The sequence below is a fragment of the Cervus elaphus genome, chromosome 1 (genome assembly GCF_910594005.1).
Source record: "Cervus elaphus chromosome 1, mCerEla1.1, whole genome shotgun sequence".
Lineage (NCBI taxonomy): Eukaryota > Metazoa > Chordata > Mammalia > Artiodactyla > Cervidae > Cervus > Cervus elaphus.
This window is the reverse complement of record NC_057815.1, coordinates 90407713-90429303: the sequence shown is the minus strand read 5'-3', so window position 1 is coordinate 90429303 and position 21591 is coordinate 90407713. Positions and strand designations below refer to the sequence as shown.

General features: G+C 48.5%; 1 protein-coding gene across 1 annotated transcript in view; it reads right to left on the bottom strand.

Moving 5' to 3' along the window:
• Positions 1-21591, bottom strand: part of PTPRJ (protein tyrosine phosphatase receptor type J) — a 169108-nt gene that overhangs the window by 45278 nt on the left and 102239 nt on the right. Inside the window, exons 2-3 of the mRNA XM_043912164.1 lie at positions 2810-2831; positions 1511-1660 (exon numbers count right to left, since the gene is read on the bottom strand). Of these exons, the coding sequence (XP_043768099.1) occupies positions 1511-1660; positions 2810-2831 (172 nt within the window). The remainder of the gene's footprint in view (positions 1-1510; positions 1661-2809; positions 2832-21591) is intronic.

The window sequence follows — 21591 nt, the reverse complement described above, 5'->3', positions numbered from 1 at the left end:
AAAGCAAGTCCCTAATTTTCGATAGTTCAGCAAACAAAGTACATCTTAAAACATCTTTTAAAAATATGTGTGTATATGTATGTATTTTTGGTGATAAAGATGAAGAACCTGAGGTCTAAGAGGACCAATGAGGGACTCACCCAGTGGTCCAGTGGTCAAGACTCCGGGCTCCCATGGCAGGGGGCACAGGTTCCATCCCCGGCTCAAAGGGCCAGGGGCTTCCCTGCTGGCTTAGTGGTAAAGACTCCACCTGCTAATGCAGGATATGCCACTTCGATTCCTAGATTCCCTTCAAGCCCAACCAACCTCAATAAATTACTTAGTATTTCTTTTAGGGACTTCCCTGGTGGCTCAGATGGTAAAAGCGTCTGCCTACAATGTGGCAGACCCAGGTTTGATCCCTGGGTTGGGAAGATCCCCTGGAGAAGGAAATGGCAACCCACTCCAGTATTCTTGCCTGCAGACCAATGGCTGGTGGAGCCTGGTGGGCTACAGTCCATGGGGTCGCAAAGAGTCAGACACGACTGAGCGATTTCACTTTCACTTTCTTGGGGAACTAAGATCCCACAGGCTGTGTGGTGAGGGCAAAAACATAAATCAATAAACGAAGAGGATAACTAGCCCTGGGTCACATAGTGAGATAGTGACAGACCCAGGAAGCAAAGCTGGGACTCCGATTTTCAATCTGGGCTCTTAACCACTACACCATTGGGGTGCTGCTCAGAGAGCAGAGAGAAAGACAAGTGTTAAACAGCTGCCAGGGGAGGCAGGCTACGGTGCCAAGAATGGGGAGCAAAGAGATAAAAGCAGTTGCATTTTACTACTGAAGCCTAGATGAAGCAATCTTGAACACAGTGCCCACATGAAAATACTGATATTCTCCAAAACCCACAACCCACCCCAAAGGTCTTGCTCATGTGTTTGTACTTTTTGGCAGCAGGTACATTTTAGGAATCAGTGAACAAAAATGGACTGGAATGGGCAAATTTAACTCAGATGACCATTATATCTACTACTGTGGGCAAGAATCCCTTAGAAGAAATGGAGTAGCCGTCTAGTCAACAAGAGAGTCCGAAATGCAGTTCTTGGGTGGAGTCTCAAAAACGACAGAATGATCTCTGTTGTTTCCAAGGAAAACCATTCAATATCACGGTAAGCCAAGTTTATGCCCCAACCAGTAATGCTGAAGAAGCTGAAGTTGAACGGTTCAATGAAGACCTACAAGGCCTTCTGGAACTAACACCCAAAAAAGATGTCCTTTTCATTACAGGGGACTGGAATGCAAAAGTAAGAAGCCAAGATTGAAGGCAGGAGGAGAAAGGGATGACAGAGGATGAGATGGTTGGATGGCATCACCAGCTCGATGGACATGAGTCTGAGCAAGCTGTGGAAGTCAGTGAAGGGCAGGGAAGCCTGGCGCGCTGCAGTCCATGGGGTCACAATGAGTCAGACACGACTGAGCAGCTGAGCTGACTGGAGCCATTTGAGAGGGTGAGAGAATAGTGCATACCCGGACCCAGGGGTGAAGACGTCCTGCTGTCTGCTAGAGTAAGCTGGCCATTCGAAGCCGCTCCAGTTGTCGTTACAAGGTCTTCCCATGCCGGGGTCCATGGACTCTCCCTGGCTATAGATGACAATGTAGTCGAATTGCAGCCAGTGCCTAGAACACAGGAAAGAAAAACAAAATGCAGGCCAATAAAACGGCACCCCCCACCACCACATACAGGCTGTACAACAGACTTTTAACTGTAAGTTTTTTAATGTATCATAGTTCTTTCACCTCCCCTCCCCCACTTTACAATATGGCCTCTACACACAGATGTTTTTCTTCTTTTGCACCAGTGACTCAAGCCTGTGCAAGGAACCTACCAGCTTATTTACCAAACTGATTAACAAGGAAGAGAAAGCAACTGCAGAACTCTTCCTATTGTTTGCACAGGCTTTGCATAATTACTGTTATTAAGTGAGATTCTCTTTATTAGAAGGTTTCAGCAAGGTCTGCCCCCTTTGCATGACACTGTGAGAACATTCTAAGAATTTTATCTCTATGGTTCACAGGCTGAGATTTTACCAACCGGGGAAAAACAAAAGTAGTCCTTGAACTTTGATGACAGACAAAAGCCACCGATTTTTATTTTTCAAAGAGGTACATTAAAAATTTACTAAATACTATTCATTTTATTTCTTATAGAAGTGAATAATGATCAAAAAAAAATTAGTGAGGACATAACCCCAGAGTAAATAGTGCTTTCAACTGAATATATTAAGTTCCATTAAAAATTTACTATAGCAACCCCATTTTTCTCATTTTACTATAGACCAGGGAGGACTTCAATGGACCAGGAACTAATTAGCAACTGAGACTCAGCCCTCCACAAGGAAACATAATATACAGGAGGCTACGCCTTGTTTTCCAAAGATTATATACAAAACCTGTACATCATTTTAAAAATCATGGGGTGATGCAGCAAGACAAGAAAATACTTACAGGGTAACAGGGCATGAAATAAATATACATCATACTGCATTATAAAAATTAAGTTGTCTTAAAAAAAAAAAACACCCACAAATATAGGCTAGAAAAAAAATCACAGAAGAAAAATTCGATGTGTCAGGGTTGCACAACTGATCAAATTTTTTCTTTCATTTGCTGTTTCCACCCTCACCCCACTTCCAAAGAAATATTGGAACCAAGCGAGTTTTAGCAAATTAGCATGTTCTGTGATTTTTCACGGTCCTGTTAATATTGGTGCGTCCATTAGGGGGCAGTAGTGAAAAACACAAGAGCAGAGTGGGAAGTGGTACTTACCACAGTCATCTGCGCACAGGATCTGTAACAGAAAAAGAAAACGGAAGTCAGTAGATTCCTTCAGCCAGGGCAAACTGCAAATCAGAAATAAAGCAGATGAAAATTTAATGACTGGGGTGGGCTGTTGAGAAAAGCATTTAAGCAAAGGCCTGCCGGCCAGGGTTAGGGTGTGAGGTCATTGAACGTGGGGATTCAGGGTAAGCGCCAGCCATCTGCAAACAATGGATGAACTCAGTTATACGGAGAGCAGACGGCTGTTGGCTACGCAGCACTTCTTCCCCTGGAAACATCCAATAAGAGCAACTCCCCAGGTCCGCGCTCCTTCCCGTCACTACACCGTACTTTGAGGCAGAAGGACATTGCAACAGGAGTTGAGATTCTCTGGATCAAAAGAAAGAAAGCAAAGCCATCCCCACCCCCATCGCCCCTTCCCCAGAGCCACTTTGGGTCGAGAACGGAGGATATGAAGCCAGACGTGTGGCAGCAGAAATGCACCGCGCTAGAGATGTTCATTGTGCAAAAGTTCATCTTCTATCAGGAGGTGGCAGGAATCTTTTTAAAAATCACACGGCAAAAGGCTTTGTGAAGAATAAACGTTTGAACCAGAGGGGGTCTCCATCTGCCATCTGTACAGATCCCTGAGGATCCTCAAAGATATTTATCAAGTCCCTATTATTTCCCCACACTTTAAAAGCCTAAAATAATTCAAGATTGTTCAATCTGTTGTTTAGTAAATCACACCTTTCTGGTTAATGGGATATTTCCAACTACAGCCCTTGTAAAGTGGAAAATAATCAAAAGGGACTCCAGTGGAAAAAATGTCCTCAAACCTCCCATCACACTTAGAATAAAATGCAAACTCTTAACCACAGCCTACAGGTTCCTTCTGTCATCACCTCTCACGCCCTTTGCAATGTTCTTGAAGCTGGTTCTCCCCTGGAGCCTTTATGCACTGATTCCCTTCTCCAAAAACACTCTGCCCTCACCCCCCACCCCGCTGTCCAGACCTTCCCAGATGGTGCCACCTCTTTACGGAGCCTGTGTCCCACCAGCCGATGGAAACGAGCCCCATTCACACTGCGTGACTGGTGAGTTTCCTCCCAGCCTTCACCTCAATTATCGTCAGTCTCCTCCAACTGAAATGTACACTCCAGGAGAACAGAAATTGCATCTGTGCCCATGCCTAGAATATTACACACAGTAGGCACTCAATATGTGTCATGGAAGGAAAGAATAAGCCTCTCATTTTGCAGAGGAGCCAATCTCTAAGGCCCGGCGAAGGGAATGATTTGCCCAAGGTTCCACAGCAAGGACAAGGTCAAGGCCAGTCAGGTCCCAGGAGCCCGATCACTCAGTGCCGTATTCCTCCCACTTATCCCACAAGTTTGCGCTTATCAAATGGAGAAAACAAGAACATTCGTTCTCGTCTCATGAGATAGGTGGGCAGAAGGGGGCCTGGCCCCAGCCCTGTCTCCCAGTGAGCCAGGCACCAGTACTCAAAGGAATCCAGCATTCCCCCTCTCCTCACTCCCCGCCAGCCTGTGGGACGGGATGCCAGGGGGCAGGAGTGGGGAGGCAAGGGGTGGGCGAGCCCTGTGGATTTCCCTTCCTGCTCACACCCCACTCTCGAACTTTCCATCCCCACCACCACCAGGTACCCTTCAACCCGCCTCATCTCAGGCCTAAACGTTTCCAGCTCACCTTCCTCCCTCCAGCCCTCGCCCCTCCCTCTATGCTCTGCCGCCTTCCACATCGTCCAGGATGGACCACAGGAGGGAGAAAAAGGAGGAATAGGTCACTAGGTAAGCAGCACAGGGCAGTAAACTTTTTCTTTTGCCCCAGAGTTGGAAAACATTAAACTACACGGCATTAAACATTAAACATTAGTAGTAAAACATTAAACTACTTTGTGACCCTAGGATGGCACGTCCCAGCCCTTTACAATGTTACTATCTCTCTGCCTGGGCATCTGTGTGCTGTGTCCTCACCTGGAAGCCATTCAATCATCCATCCACCCCACCAAGTATTGCCTAAAGCAATAAAGATCTGGGCCCTGTCTTGAAACTGTTTGCAGAAAAGTAAGGGAAATGAGACACAAGGCTCCGCGTCTCGGGGGCCATGGCGGAGCGAGGGAGGGAGGGGGACGGATGGAGTGTGCCCTGGGGTGGGTACCACCTGCTGAGGGAAGTCGGGGGAGGCGCACGTGAAGGGGAAGAGCGTCTGTGCATGTCAGTCTGGGTCCTCTGCAGTCCGAGACTCAGCAGACACTGCCTGGCTGCTGGTCACGACTCAGGACAACATGTCAAAGAGCTCTGAGTTCTACAGATGAAATTCCAAGAATCACAGTCATGGCCAAACGCAAGTTTTCCAAGATTAGAGTCGTGCTTTTGACTCTGTATTCTCAATGCCTTTGGCCCAATACGCACAGAGCACTGTTCTAAGTGCTTTCGGATACTAACTCATTCACTCTTCCAAACAGCCCTAAACGGGAGGCACTGGTCCCTGCTGGCTACGGCCACCAGGATCTGAGCCCAGGCAGCCTGACTCCCGTCTGCGTACCAAACCACCAGCTCCACTAGCTTCCAACGTGAAGAAACTGGCAAGAAATGTACCAGAACTAAGGGAAGGTTTCAACATTAACTTCAAAAGATACTCTCTGTGCGCTTCTTTGGCAAATCCAGGTACAGTTTCTCCTGGCAACCCTCCCAGAGAAGACCTTAATGCCAGGTGTACACACCAGCTGGCATCTCTTTGAGGCTCATGATGAAACAGCAGCTAGACTGACATCACCCTAGCTCATGTGGCTTCACGTCTTTCCCAGCTTCATTCCCTCACGTTGACCTCACTGGGCCAAATGAAGCATCATCAGCTTAGTCCTTGCCTTAAGACTCAGGGAATCTAAAGGCTGCAGGCTAAAACGAAGGACGAGGGTACCTAAGAGAAATCTGCAAGGGGTCTCTTGGGGGAAAGCGTCTTCTCTAATAAAAAGGAAATGCATGGAAGGAAATACCATCCTGCTTTGCTGGACTTCAGCAGATCTGGCCATGATGCTTGGAGCTGCTGCAACCTCTATGTGACAAGGAGGGAAGAACTCACCCAGCAGCTGAGGATGGCTGATGTGGGGAGAGAGAGAAAACACCCAGACCCTTGCACTGCCAAATCAAGCAATTCTAGACTCTACTTCCAGACTCCTTGACTTCTTAACCCCTTTTTATTTAACTACTTTTGTTTGGGTTGTCTAAGAGTTGTTCCAAAAGAACACCATTTGGAACACTAGTTGACGCTATAATGAGCACAAAGCTAGATGACTAATTTTCACACTAATCTTCATTTTTATAGAAAAAGAAAGTGAAAGGTCAGTGACCTGTCATCCAGGGTTACCAAGCTGGTCAGTGAGAGGAGGCGGCCAGTCCAGGTCTGCCAGGCCCCCTCTTTGCACGGACCACAGGGCAAAAAGACCCTTGCAAACAACACCCCACAAGATTCATGGCATGGGGGACACCTTATGAGCACTTTTTAAAAGAATACAATAAACAGAAAGGGCTTCCCCATTGACTTAGCAGATAAAGAATTCACCAGCAATGCAGGAGGCACAGTTCAATCCATGGGTTGGGAAGATGCCCTGGAGAAGGAAATGGCAACCCACTCCAATCTTCTTGCCTGGGAAATCCCATGGACAGAGAAGCCTAGCGGGCTACAATCCAAAGTGTTACAAAGAGTCGGACACGACTGACCACAGTCCCTCTCATTCCAGTCATTCAATCAACAGAAAGCTCCCCTTTCTAAACTTAGCTCAGAGCACAGCTGTGCCTGGGGGTGAGCGGGGAGAAAACCAGTTTCCACAGATTCCTACACTGAGCACCAGAGTTAACTGCAGAAAAGGGAAGCGGGGACGACTTTCCGGCAGTGACAACGAAGCATGGTGACGAGAAGGACTGCCGCTCCTTCCCCTTCTAGGGCACCAGAAGGCACTGGGGGTTGCTCGTCCAGAAGGACTGTACAGAAACCGTCCTGTCTGCAAGTTGTCGCTGTTCTTCCGTTACTAAGTCATGTCTGACTCTTTGTGACCCACGAACTCCAACACGCCAGGCTTCCCTATTCTTCACTGTGGAGTTGGCGCAAACTCACGTCCATTGAGTCAATGATGCTCTCTAACCAAGTCATCCTCTGTTGCCCCCTTCTCCTCCTGCCCTCACTCTTTCCTAGCATCAGGGTCTTTTCCAAAGAGTTGACTCTTCGTATCAGGTGCCCAAAGTATTGGAGCTTCAGCATCAGTCCTTCCAATGAATATTCAGGGTTGACTTCCGTTAGGATTGACTGGTTAGATCTCCTTGCAGTCCAAGAGACTGTCAAGAGTCTTCCCCACCACCATAATTTGAAAGAATCAATTCTTCAGCCTTCTTTACGGTCCAACTTGCACATCCATACATGACTACTGGAAAAGCCATAGCTTTGACTAGATGGACTTTTGTCGGCAGTGATGTCCCTGCTTGTTAATATGCTATCTAGGTATATTAAAGTCATAGCTTTTCTTCCAAGGAAAGCATCTTTTAATTTCATGGCTGCAGTCACCTTCTGCAGTGATTTTGGAGCCCAAGAAAATAAAATCTGTCACTGCTTCCACTTTTTCCCATTTGATTTGCCATGAAGTGATGGGACCAGATCCCATGATCTTAGTTTTTTGAATGTTGAGTTTTAAGCCAGTTTTTTCCCTCTCCTCTTTCACCCTCATCAAGAGGCTCTTTAGTTCCTCTTTGCTTTCTGGAACTAGACTGTTATCATCTGCATATCTGAGGTTATTGATATTTCTCCCGGCAATGTTGATTCCAGCTTATGCTTCATCCAGTCTGACATTTTGCATGATGTACTCTGCATAGAAGTTAAATAATCAGGGAGACAGTATACAGTCTTGATGTACTCCTTTCCCAATTTTGAACCAGTTTGCTGTTTCATGCCCAATTATAATTGTTGCTTCTTGGCCTGCATACAGCTTTCTTAGGAGGCAGGTAAGGTAGTCATTCCCATCTCCTTAAGAATTTTCCACAGTTAATTGTGATCCATACAGTCGAAGGCTTTAGCATAGTCAAGGAAGCAGAAGAAGATATTTTCCTGGAATTCCCTTGCTTTCTCTATGATCCAATGCATGTTGGCAATTTGATATCTGGTTCCTCTGCCTTTTCTAAATCCAGCTTGTACATCTGGAAGTTCTCGGTTCACATACTGTGGAGGGCTAATTTGAAGAATTTTTAGCATTACCTTGGTATCATGTGGTAGTTTGAGCATTCTTTGGCATTGCCATTCTTTGAGACTGGAATGAAAACTGATCTTTTCCAGTCCTGTGGCCACTGCTGAGTTTTCCAAATTTGCTGGCATATTGAGTGCAGAACTTTCGCAGCATCATCTTTTAGGATTTGAAAGAGCTCTGCTGGAATTCCATCACCTCCACTAGCTTTGTTTGTAGTGATGCTTCCTAAGGCCCACTTGACTTCACACTCCAGGATGTCTGGCTCTAGGTGAGTGACCACAGCAGTGTAGTTATCTAGGTCATTAAGACCTTTTTTGTATAGTTCTTCTGTAGATTTCTGCAACTTCTTCTTAATCTCTTCTGCTTGTCCATACTATTTCTGTCCTTTATTGTGCCCATTCTTGCATGAAACGTTCCCTTGGTATCTCTTAATTTTTCTTGAAGAGTTCTCTAGTCTTTCCCATTCTACTGTTTTCCTCTATTTCTTTACATTGTTCACTTAAGAAGGCTTTCTGATCTCTCCTTGCTATTCTCTGAAACTCTGCATTCAGTTGGGTATATCTTTTCCTTTCTCCTTTGCTTTTCGCTTCTCTTCTTTTCTCAGCTATTTGTAAGGCCTCCTCAGACAACAATTTTACCTTTTTGCATTTTTCTTTGGAATGGTTTTGGACACTGCTTCCTGTACAGTGTTACAAACCTCCATCCATAGTTCTTCAGGCACCCTGTCTACCAGACCTAATTTCTTGAGTCGATTGGTCACCTCCACTGTACAATCATGAGGGACTGGACTCAGGTCATACCTGAATGGCCTGCAAGGGCCCTTCTTCAAACTGGTCCCTCACCCAGAGCTCCAACTGCAGGCAGGGAAGGAAGCAAGCATTCCACAGGCTCCATCTCATTTAACCCTCACACAACTCTCTGAAAAAGGAATGATCGATCACCCCATTGTGCAGATGGGAACACTGAGGCCAGAGAATGCCTTAGGTCACAGAGCTCAGAAATTCCCTGGCTGGCACAGGAGTGAGAAGTGCTTCACGGTGGAGAATTTCCAGCACTTTCCACTTGCTACTTTCCTCTGGGCAGAAGTGTAGACCCAGCCCAAGAGCGAGGCGCACCTCTCGCTCCCAGTCTCCTCCCTCCTGGCTTAAGGAGACCCAGCAGGGGGTGATGACTGAGCCCACCCTGTGGCAAGGGCTCAGGGGACCCCAGAAGTCACAGCCCCGGTGCTCAGACAGAAACAGGGGGCAGCGTTTGCATAAAAGACGGTGGGGGTTAACAGCAGCACCACTCACAATAGCTGAAAGGTGGAAACAATCCACTGTCCCCCGGCAGACAGACGGAATGTGGGATACATGTACAAGGGAACACTAGTCAGCCTTAAGAAGGAAGGAAATTCTGATACATGCTACAATGAGGATGGATGCAGAAACATGACCCCAAATGAAGGAAGTCAGACACAGAAGCAAACAGACTGTGGTTCCATTTATACAAAACGTCCAGAAGAGGGAACAGAAGGCAGAACCAGCGGTTGCCAGGGGACAGAAGATGGGAAGGGAGAGTGACTGCTCACAGGTACTGGCTTTTCTATGGGGGGACGAAAATGTTCTGAAACTGTAATCGATGGAGGCGGTGGTCACCCAACATGGTCAATGTACCAAATGTCACTGAACCGCACACCTTATAATGGCTAGTTTTGTGTTATGTGAATTTCACCTCAATTAGAAAAAAAAAAAAAGACAGTGAGTAGGAGACTATTTATCATCAAGCTGAGCCACTGGGAAGGAGTGAAAGGTCGCTTCTAGCAGGACGAGGTTGGGGGAGGGAGGAGAAGAAGAAGGTAATAAACAGGAAGGCTTTGAAAGGTGGATTTGGACAGTTGGAGAAGGGGGAATGAACCTCCCTGAACCAGACATTAGATAGCATGAGCTAGGCAGGGCTTCCCAGGTGGCGCTAGTGGTAAAGAACCCGCCTGCCAATGCAGGAGACCTGAGAGATGCGGGGTCAATCCCTGGGTCAGGAAGAGCCCCTGGAGGAGGGCATGGCAACCCTCTCCAGTGTTCTTGCCTGGAGAAGCCCATGGACAGAGGAGCCTGGCGGGCTACGGTCCACGGGGTTGGAAAGAGCTGGAGCCAACTAAAAGAACTTAGCAGGCATGCCATGCACACCTTGATCTGGCACAACTCACCTCCAGAACTGGGAGAAAAGAAAGCTAAAAAAGAAAACATGAGCTGAAGAGCCCGACCAGAAGCACAGTGGGGACGTCCACTTCCAGATGCATTCTGAGGATAAAACGGAAGGAACTCAAGTTTACTGAGCAGCCGCAGCAAACCAGGCGCTGGGCTGGGCTTTCTGTGGCCTCTGTCCGGGCACAGACTCGGAATCTTGGCTAAGAGCCTGGGCTCTGGCACCGGTCCGACCACCTGGGTGAAGTCATTCAGGGCCACCACTTACTGGCAGTGTGACTTTGGGCAGGTAGCTTAACCTCTCTGTCCCTCAGTGTCCACATCTATGAACAGGGATGATCACTATATCTGCCTTGTTACCGTGAAAATGAAATAAAACGATCTCTTTAGCCACTATTACTACCACCATTACCTTGAATCTTCAGAGCAACTCTGCAAGGTTTATCTCTATTTTACACCAAAGCTCAGACTCTACTGATATAACCAATAGGCAACTTGAAACACATCCTTTCCAAAGTGTCTACATAGTTGACCAAGAACCCAGTTACAGAGGTGGGCACGGAGGCCCAGAGGCACTCAGTGGCTTACCCAAGGACACACAGCCCCAAAAACAGCCCAGGTTTTTACCTCAGCCACTCCAGCCAAGACTCCCCAAAGCCTTCTCTCCTGGGAGGCAGACCTGGATGGAGTACTCATAGCCCGCCCACATCCCCACTTTCCCCCTACAAAGTCACCCATACAGGTGGGCGATGGCTTCTGCAGGCCCCCAAAACTGGGCTAAAGGGGCCCAGAGAGAAGAGAGACTACGCTCACTGTCCAAGGAGGAAGATGTGGCGACATATGAGAAAAGACTCCAAGACGGTCCTCAGTTCTGCCAAGGACTTCCAGTTACCTAGCAACTCCAGGGAAGGCAGACAATGGTCTACCCATTGGTCAACCAGATGGCCGGGCATTAACGACACCCAAGAACACCCAACACCGCACAGCAGTCTTCTCCTGCTTCTTTTCTAAGGAGCAGACCCTCACTGCCGAGACTTCCTGCCTTTTCCATCACCCTCCCTGCCCCAGGGAGGTGTTCGAGCTTCACAGCTTCCTCTGGTCACGCTGATGAGCCAAACCCTCTTTGGGAACCACCTCCAGTCCTGAAACTTTGGTTTCAGCCACAAGGGTCTTCCTCCACGCCCAGAGAAAACAAAACCGCTAACACTGCCCTTGGTACCACCCCAACTCAGCCAAAGCTACAGTCATCACAGCAGTGGTCCACGTTGAACCCTGGATTCTTCCTGCCAAACACCTAAATCACAGGGAGCTCACTAGCCACATTCACCTAAAATCTCTAAATGCCCCCCAGCTCCTCTTCAGGTAAACACTCCTCCTAGATACACACCAAAACAGACGTGTACAGCTTCTCTTCACCCCTCTCCAAGTATTGGGTTGGCCAAAAAGTTCATTTGGAGAAACCTGAATGAAGTTTTTGGCCAACCCAATACCTCTGTGACTGCCCCATTACACCTGTCTCCCAGTTCATAAACTCCCTCCCTTCATCCTTCGTGGGTACACTCAGCAGTCATGGCCTGACGATGCTTGGGTGTTGAATGCACCTGGACTTCCCACTTCCACACTGCGGCCACCCAAAAACAAACCTCATAACCCTCAGCCCTAACAGAAGACAGCATTGTCCTTGGGCTGAAACAGACAGACTATTTCCCCTTTTACATCTTAAAGTTCTCAGCACACACACACACGTTAAGAAGTACCAGCCGAGGATCCTATCTGCTGCAGTCTGTTTGTCTGTCTGTCCTGTCAGTGTATCGCTGTGACTCTCTCTACAATCCCTCATTTGAATATAAAAGGCCAAAAGTTAATTGAAGCTCTTTGTGCATAACCAGCCCTATTCCTTCATCCACAGACCTGGCTGCTTCTCTCCGTCTCTCCCTTCAATGCATAGTGGAAAGTTAATATAGAACTGCCAGGTTACCCTTTCTGAAACATGCCAGTGTTCACGGGGAGCCTGGCAGGGACAGATGACACGCTACCAGGGTAACTGAGGAGAGTTTCAGAAAGGCTGTTTACACGGGTGTGACGGGAACCCAGCAAGGGCTGGGTGAGAGTTTTAGCAGCCATGGGGCCGCAAGGGAAGGGGCTGCGGGGCCGGCCCAGCAGGAAGCTGCGGACCGAGGGCACTTATGGCATAGGCCGAGGCGGGCAGCCTCCTGGCGGGCGGAGCGGGGTGCAGGAGGGTGGGGGGGAGGCAGGGGCCTGCAGCCGCACACACAGGAGCCAAAGCAGAGATCATGTGACATCACCGGGGAGCCTGCGAGCCTGGCAGGCACGGCCCAGAGTGGTGATCAAGAGGTCCAGGTTCCACTTCCCCTGGCACTTGTGAGCTCAGGGACTTGGTTGGGTCTCACCGAGCCATCCATGTCATCTGCTGGAAAGCCTCAGAGGGATATAGGCAATCCAGAGTCGACGTCGGTATTCTCCTGGGGCTCTAATGAAACAAAGTTCCTAAAGGCCCAACCTCATAGCCTTCCTCCTGCCTCAACAAATTCCAAAGTGGCTACCAGACAACTCTCTCAATGACCATCTATGACCCCTCCAGCTCCAGGATCTGCCCAGGCTCCGAGTCCCTTTCAGCTCCAGACATTTGTGCCCTTTCCTGCAGCCCTGGCCCAGCACCAGGCCCTGGGCTGGAGGATACCAGGGCACGTAAGGTAGTTCGGACTCACCAAGAGCCACGGGCAGGAGCAACGTCAAAGACAAAGACCATGCAATGGAGCCAGGAGCCCAGGGGAGGGCGGGGGTCCCAAGCACACGGTGAGTCGGGGGGATACAGAGGGAGGCACACGGCTGGTCTGAGAGTGATCCCACGCGGGGACGTCACGCTAGTGGGGTAGACTTCCAAGAATATTGATGAAGCCCTTAACTACTGGCCAACGGCACTACAAGTTATCACATTCATCACCTCCTTTAGGAGCCTTACGACAAGGACCTGGGAGGCAGGAACTGTGTTGATCCCCATTATACAGATGAAGAAACTTAACGACCCAGGGAGCACGAAGCTGGCTCGTACCCTGGACAAATCTCACCTGAGACCACAGAACCCAAAGGCGCTTCCGGGGCTGCATGCCACAAACCCTGCCTATCACAGACCCTGTGGTCAGGTCCCATCCATCTATTTAAACGGGCTGAAAGAAGGAGGACTCTGCGCTGTTCTCAAGAGGAGCAGAGTCTGAGGATAAGTTCACAGAGCCTGGATTTCAGTAAGTGACAAAGCTTCAGGTTTTCTATTACACACGTTCGGAGTTTCGGGGTGGGTAATAAGTGACTGAATAACACAATGGGTAACAATAGATTCTTTATCCTTCTAAAACCAAGCCCACACACCATATGACAATAGTTATTTTTACCCACTGACGTCATTAACCAAAATGTGCACCGCGTCAAGCGATTCTCAAAATCAAACAGCGTTTTATGGGATTCGGTGCGGGCACGCATTCCAAGCCAGAACGTCCGTCATTCTTCCATTTATCTCTCTTTAAAATTGGGATAAAAAGGTAAATCACTGGAACTTCCCTGGTGGTCCAGTGGTTAAGACTCCATGCTTCCACTGCAGGAGGGCACAAGTTCCATCCCTGGCAGGGGAACTAAGATCCCACATGCCACATGGCCCAGTCTGCAATTTTGTCTGTCAATTATATCTGAATAAAGCTTTAAAATTCTGTATTGCTTTCACTTTAAAAAAAAAAAAAGAAGGTAAATCAGGTAGAAAGGTTGCCAAGGCTGAACACTCCCTCCGAACCCAGGAGCCAGGCAATAAACACCTTTATGGGAAAGGTCCCAGAAGACAGGTGTGACATCGTGGGGCACCCTGAACATCTGGCATCCCATTCCATCCTAGAGTCCCCAGGCAGGAAGAGGCAGGCCAACAGGCAACACAGCAAGCGGTCCCCACAACACAAGACATCAGGCAAAGCAAGATGAGAGTGGGCTGGCTCACTCTGCCTCATAGGCAAAAATATATGAGACTGTGAACTTGACACTGTCATCAAAAGAGACTGTGGAGAAGGGTCAGCATAATCCACAATTTTGAGCCCCAAAAAAAGCCCGATGAGGCTTTGATACAAAGAGGGAACAACAACTACCCTGGCAAATACCAGCTGGCTCATCTCTTGCCTCTTGGGGCAGCTGAAGGCATGATGAACATTTCCCTTCCAAATCAGAGAGGAAAAAGTAACTAGAGGGGCTATTTTAGTGAGGCTGTGTGAACTCTGAGATGCAGAGCTGAAGATGAACTTGGAAACCCCAGGCCAGAAGTTTCCATGGGTATTTTTAGCAGCACAACTATTTCTTTCACAAAGAATCTTATGAAGAACTATATGCATAGAGTTCCATATATCATATATATCTATGTAGGTATAAATGTCTGTGTGTGTCTATGTGCCCTCAGATAAAAGCAATCTTTTCATTATACATTCAAAGTTCAAGTTACCTTGTTCTTATTTTCAATATAATAGATGCATTATCAAGACCCTGTATTCTCCCATGTATTAAAAATTGGTGTAACACACAAGTGTTTGCATTACAGTTTATTGGGAGGGGTTGGAGACAGGGTGAGGCATGTTGGTTTTGTTTTTTTTTTTAAGGAAACTCACAGGAAACACTTATGGAACCCCCGATGTGCCTCAAGGGACAGAGTTTGTAAAACAGTGATCAATCTCCCCTTTGACTTCATGAAGGAAGCCAAGAACAGTCCAAAGTGGTTCAGCAACTCAACGAACATGACCCAGCCCTGAGACTAAAGCACAAAGCAGGAGTCACCTGCCCATCTCATGAGAGGATCAGAATTGGCAAGATCCAGGTCCCCATCTGAACCTTTTCCCCACATCATATGCTAAATCCTGGGGTTAAAGTTAGAACTCCACTGTTCAAATCTAGCCCACTGACCTGTTTTACTTAATCTATAGTGTTGTTGCTCTTTTTAAAATTTACTTCCATTAGAACACTGTTCTATTTCCCCCACTGTACTTTTTTCCAACTTTGATATAACTGACCCAAAAAAAGATTATATGTATTTATGGTATAAAACATAATGCTTTGCCACAGTGTTTCTTAAAATCTTAAGTGAATACTTTAAAATTAGGAGACAGCATGTTTTAAAGTACTGATTTTTAGCTTCTCAAAGGGAAAAAAAAAAGGTGAAGAAGATCTGGCCACATGTAAGCAATGAGTCAGGATTCCCTGGTAGTTCAGCGGTAAAGAATCCACCTGCCAATGCAGGAGATGCAAGTTTGATCCCTGGGTAGAGAAGATCCCCTGGAAGAGGAAATGGCGACCCAGTCCAGCATTCTTGTCTAGAGAATCCCAAGGACAGAGGAGCCTAGTGGGCTACAGCCCATGGGGGTCGCAGAAGAGTCGGACACGACTGAGGGACTAAACAAAAACAACAAAAGCAAAGAGCTGCAACTGTGCATCCGCTCCCCGCCCCCTGGGGGAAGTGCTTGGCATTCCCCGCCACTCCCTAGCGTCGTCACCTCGAAGCTGAGGACACGCAGCAGCCGCCAAGCAACATGGCACCCCGCTCTTCATTTTCTCTATCACACAAGAGTGTATAAAAGATGGAGAGGCACTGTGACCTCCCAGGGTTTGGCATACTCCACTTATTCGTGTTCCCAACAAGCCGACCGCATTTGAGTTTCTCACCATCAACTCAAGTGCAGTCTGTAAAATTCATGGGTGGCAATTATTCATGATGTTTACTTTCTAACCTTCTCTCTTAGGAAGAGACCTCTGGCCAAAGTCAGATGTAAAAGAGACCATTTTGCCTGCCCCTAAATTCTCTGTTCAGGCTTCCCAGGTGGCTCAGTGGTAAAGAATTCATCCTGCCAATGCCCGAGACAAGGTTTCGATCCCTGGGTCGGGAAGATCTCCTGGAGGAGGAAATGGCAACCTACTTCAGTGCTCTTGCCTGAGAAATCCCATGGACAGAGGAACCTGGCGGGTTACAGTCTGTGGGGTCGAGAAGAGTCGGACACGACTGAGAGACAAAACAACAAATTCTCTGCTCATCCCCTGACCTGCTCCCCCATGCCACTACCACCCGCCCAAAGGAGCAAAAACAGAGTAGGGAGTTCATTTCTCAGTTGAAGATTTTCACTTCCTACTCTTGAATCTGAATAAAACCACTCCATAAATCCCATCGGTTCCCTCCAGCACCACCCATGCACCTTAGAGTGCTGATAAAAATAGCTGAGAGCTACCCTTTACTAGGGCTTCCCTGGTGGTTCAGACAGTGAACGATCTGCCTGCAACGCAGGAGACTGGGGTTCAATCCCTGAGTCGGGAAGATCCCCTGGAAGAAGGGCATGGCAACCCACTCCAGTATTCTTGCCTGGAGAAGCCCATGGACAGAGGAGCCTGGTGGGCCACAGTCCATGGGGTCGCAAAGAGTCAGACACGACTGAGCGACCAACACCTCTTTTCACCCTTTACTAAGGGCCTGCTGTGTTCAGGCCCAGCTCCTCGTGGACACCTCCCCGTCCCCACCCTGCCCCCTACCTGGGTGCACCCACAGCCCATCCTTCCCAGCTCCACAGCCCCCCTCACCTCTCCCCCTCTCTCCCAGAGGAGCACTGACCATCGGGACTCCCAAGTGCCAGCCTGGCAAGCTCTGCCTTCAACTGACCACAGAAGCTAAGGGGTCTCTCATTATCTATGAAAAACGGCCAGAAGGTCAAGGGTGGATTCTATCTCCAAGGCCACAAGGACCAACAGGCCCAGAAGCTCCTCACACCCTTCTAGAGTTCATCCTGAAGTAACCCTGTGTTCTCCCAAAGTTTGCAACAAGAGGTTCCCACAAGCCAAACCACCACCCCACTGATTCCCCCTGCACTTGCCCAGGAGAGGAGGGCAGAGAAAGGGGTGGGGAAGAGAATGCTCAGGGCCTGGGGTCAGTTCTGGATTTGAATCCTCATGTGTTTGCTTGTCAAGTCATGTCCAACTCTTTGTGACCCCATGGACTGCAGCACGCCAGGCGTCCCTGTCCTTCACTACTAGCTCCCAGCGTTTGCTCGAATTCATGTCCACTGAAGTCAATGATGCCATCCAACCATCTCATCCTCTGTCGTCCCCTTCTCCTCCTGCCTTCAGTCTTTTCCAGCATCAGGGTCTTTTCCAACGACTCAATTCTTCACATCAGGTGGCCAAAGCATTGGAGCTTCAGCTTCAGCATGTGTCCTTCCAATGAATATTCAGGGTGGATTTCCTTTAGGTTGGACTGGTTTGAACCCTGGTCCTGCTGGTTATCAGTAAGGAGTCTGGAGGCCAGAGATCTCACCTCCCGGAACTCCTTCACCTGTAAGTTATCATCTACTCTACAGGCTTGACGTGGGGCTTCAGTAGCACACAGTAGGCACCCCACAAACAGCAGCAAACAGTCAGCGAGTGGGAGGGCACAGGATTTGAGAGGAGACACCCTGGAGTCCAGCCGACCAGCGGCACACACCTGAGCCAGCTCCCTCTCGGCTTTCAGCAACTACAGCAACCAGCTTCCTGAGCAAGCGAGGGGGCCAAAGAGTCTGCAGGGCCCGAGAGAGGGGTACCTGGAGTTCATCCGCGTGTGTTTGATAACTTCCACGACTTAAAAACTAAATGGTTTAAACAGTATTTACTGCACAGGATGACTCTGACAAGCCTTAAATGATACAACCCATGCGAAGCACTTACCATACAGCGGGTGCCCGATAAATATGACTCAGTATTACCACTATCGCCCCCGAGCAGGAGCTGGGAGGGGAAGGTTCAAGAGGTGATGGATGGGGAGCGGTGAGCTGTCGCAACAAAGCGTAAGAAAAAGCAGAACCAGGGAGTGTTGCAGCTAACACAGAAACAAGGGCAGCAGAGAGAGCAAGCCAGCATCCGGGACTCTGGTGCATGTTAAGAAGAACTGGGGCTGAAATTCTGCGACTGACTGCAGTCTGCGCCCTCGCCCGCCATCACGGCCAGAGCGGCACCGGGACCATCCAGCTTCCGCCAGAGGAGAGAGATGCTCTCAGCAAGCCCACCGTCCACCCCGCTCCCCACGAGGCCAGCAAGATGAGAGCACTGGACCGGCCGGGTCCTCCGGGTCCTCCCCACCCGCCAGGACAGCCTCAGGGTGGCCTTTGTAATCACAGGCAGCGGTGCTCAGTCAGTGCTTTCAGAGACTTCTCACCTACCACATTCTCCTTCAATTACAAAGTGCATCCATCTCTGGAACAACCAGACAACTGCTCTCCAGATCCGTTTTTAACAGTAACCTAAATACAACCACCACCACCACAAAAAAGATTGTTCAAGGCAAAGTCATACCACTGTCTTCTCTAAGAGACAGATCTTTGATAAAACGGCACCTGGGCGAATCCCCCAGGGCAGGTACTATCAAGCCAGTGAGGCCACAGAGTGAACACTTTCATTTAATACCCAAGCAGTGAAAAGAGAATGCGGAATCATAAAATACTATCAGCAGAGCCTACCCACAAATGGTGAGGGTGAAGACAGCAATGGGAGGTGACCGATTTTCAACATCTCCTAAAGCCTGATGAATGCCCTCAATCGGAGGTTGGCAAACTGTGTCCGTAAGAGGCCAGACAGTATATATTTTAGGTTTTTGCGGGCTTTACGGCTCGCTGTCGTGCCGTGAAATCAACCACTGACAGTGTGCAAAGTAACAACCATGGCTCTGTTCCATTACAACTTTAGTTATGAGCATTAAATTTGTATTTCAAATAATTTTTGCCTGTCATAAAATACTATTCTTCTCTTGATTTTTTTTTTAACTGCTTAAAAATTTAAAAAAAAAAAAACCCACTCTTGGCTCCCAGGCCACCCCAAAACAGGCAGTGGCTGAACTTGGCCTGTGGGACCGTAGCTGGCTGACCACTGCCCTAAGTCACATATTTACGCTGGACGGACCGTGGGCACAGGCCTACAGCAGGTCGGAGCATGAGCCTGTGGTCTGGGTTTGGGTCCTGGTTCTGACAATTACTAGCTTGAGTACTAAACTGAAGTTTAATCTTCTCCTCTGAAAATAGAGATTACAACAGTCCCCTCCTAAAGACTTAAGCTAATTAAATGAAATAATGTCTGGCATAAGGCAAATGCTCAAGAAAGGACAATTCTATCATTATTGCCACTGTTTCTTGGTTTTTGGCTAGAGATCAACCAGCTCGGTTTAAGAACACAGGATCTCTCAGTGCTGGTCTGAATCTCCAACTGGCTGATAAGACATGGGAAGGAACAAAACTTTTCTTCATGAAAACAGGGTATCTGAGAGATGAAATACCTTGCATTATGGGTTCACTGGGGTTTCCCAGGCAGTGCTAGTGGTAAAGAACCCACCGGCTAATGCAGAAGACATGAAACACGAGTTTGATTTCTGGGTCGGGAAGATCCCCTGGAGGAGGGCATGGCAGCCCACTCCAGTGTTCTTGCCTGGAGAATCCCAGGAACAGAGGAGACTGGCAGGCTACAGTCCACAGCATTGCAAAGAGTCAGACACGACTGAGGCATCTATGCACAGCACACACGGGTCCACTGGTGACAGAGGATGGTGGCTGATGGTCAAAACACACTGGCGACAGAACTGCTTTCTCAGAGAAGCCCCTCTGGTAGCCTGAACATCTGCAGGCTGATCCTGACTTTCGGCACTTAATTGGAAGCCAATTTATCTTTCCACATATTTACCTTATTTCCCTAACAGACGATAAACTTTCTCTGTTTCTAATCAGATGATAACTTCTTTACAACGTGGTGTGAGTTTCTGCTACACAACCAAGTGAATCAGCTACGTGTATACACATACGCCCTCACTCTCGAGCCTCCCTCCCGCGCCCCCATCCCGCCCCTCTAGGTCATCACAGGGCACCACGGTGAGCCCCCTGTTACACAGTGCTTCTCCCCAGCTATTCCACACATGTGAGTGTGCTAATCTCTCGGTCGTGTCCGACTCTTTGCGACCCCATGGACTGTACAGCCCGCCAGGCTCTTCTGTCCTTGGGCTTCTCCAGGCAAGGATACTGGAGCGGGTTGCCATTTCCTTCTCCAGGGGATCTTCCCGACCCAGGAATCGAACCGGGGTTTCCTGCATTGGCAGGCAGATGTTTGCCGCCTGAGCTACTAGGGAAGTACATGGTAGTGTATATATGTCAAAACTCTCTCAGTCCATCCCACCCTCTCCTTCCCTCTGCGCCCACAGTCCTTCTCTGTGTCTACATCTCTACTCCTGCCCTGAAAATAGTTCACCAGCACAGCTTTTCCAGATTCTACATATATGTGTGTGTTAGCACATAATATTTGGTTTTCTCTTTCTGACTTACTTCACTCTGCATGGCAGGCTCTAGGTTCATCCACATCTCTACAAATGAAGGTAAGGGGACTCGCACACGGACATCCACCCGTGCCCAAGATAGGGCCTTCCACGCTCATTCCACATTGGCTGATTGGTGGGTTTTAATTGGATCTCTGCCTGCAACAGAGCTAGCCCGGCCACTAGTGGGTAAACCTGGATGCATGGGTGTGAACTTCAGGGCCGCAAGAGCAAGCAACTGGAATATGGGTCATCAGTCACAAATATTGGATAAAACCTTTACTTGGAGTTGAGGCAACAAAGGCCCAGAGAGGCAAAGGGATCTGTCCAATGTTCCTGCACCTGAAACTCCTTCATTCACCCACTGTCACTGACTGAGTTCTCTACACCAGGCCGCGATCATGCTAGGGACACAGACATGAAAGCCCCGCAATCCCAAGTTGCTTATAGACCAGCAAGGGGAAGGACTTCCCTGGTGGTCCAGTGGTTAAGACTCCATGCTCCCAACACAGGGGGCCTGGGTTTGATCCCCAGTCAGGGAGCTAGAGCCCGCACGTGGCAGCAAAGATACCACATGCCACAACTAAGACCCAACACAGCCAAATAAAACACACATTTCTTTCCCAAGACTAGCAAGGGAGACAAGGAAATAAACAACGGTCTTGTTCTTCTCCCTTTAGGTGGAAACCACTTCATTTGGTGAGGATTTCAACCTCCTACTTGTTCCACTTCACATCTTCTTCTGAACTTTTCAACAAACAGTTTTTTTTATGATGTAGCTCATGCCTTCTGTAAAGGAAAGTGTGAGTCATGAAGGCAGGATTCACATCGCATGTACACTTTCCCATGTGTCAACACACCTCAAATCCCCTGCTGAGCTGTGCTGTCATCCCCTACTTTGACTTGTGCTGGTCCCACGCCCTAGAAGGCAAGAGCTGTCTCACTCTCTCCTCCGCCCGACTCATTCCTGCTCATCCTCATACCAGGACCACTTGGCCAAACTCCTGCC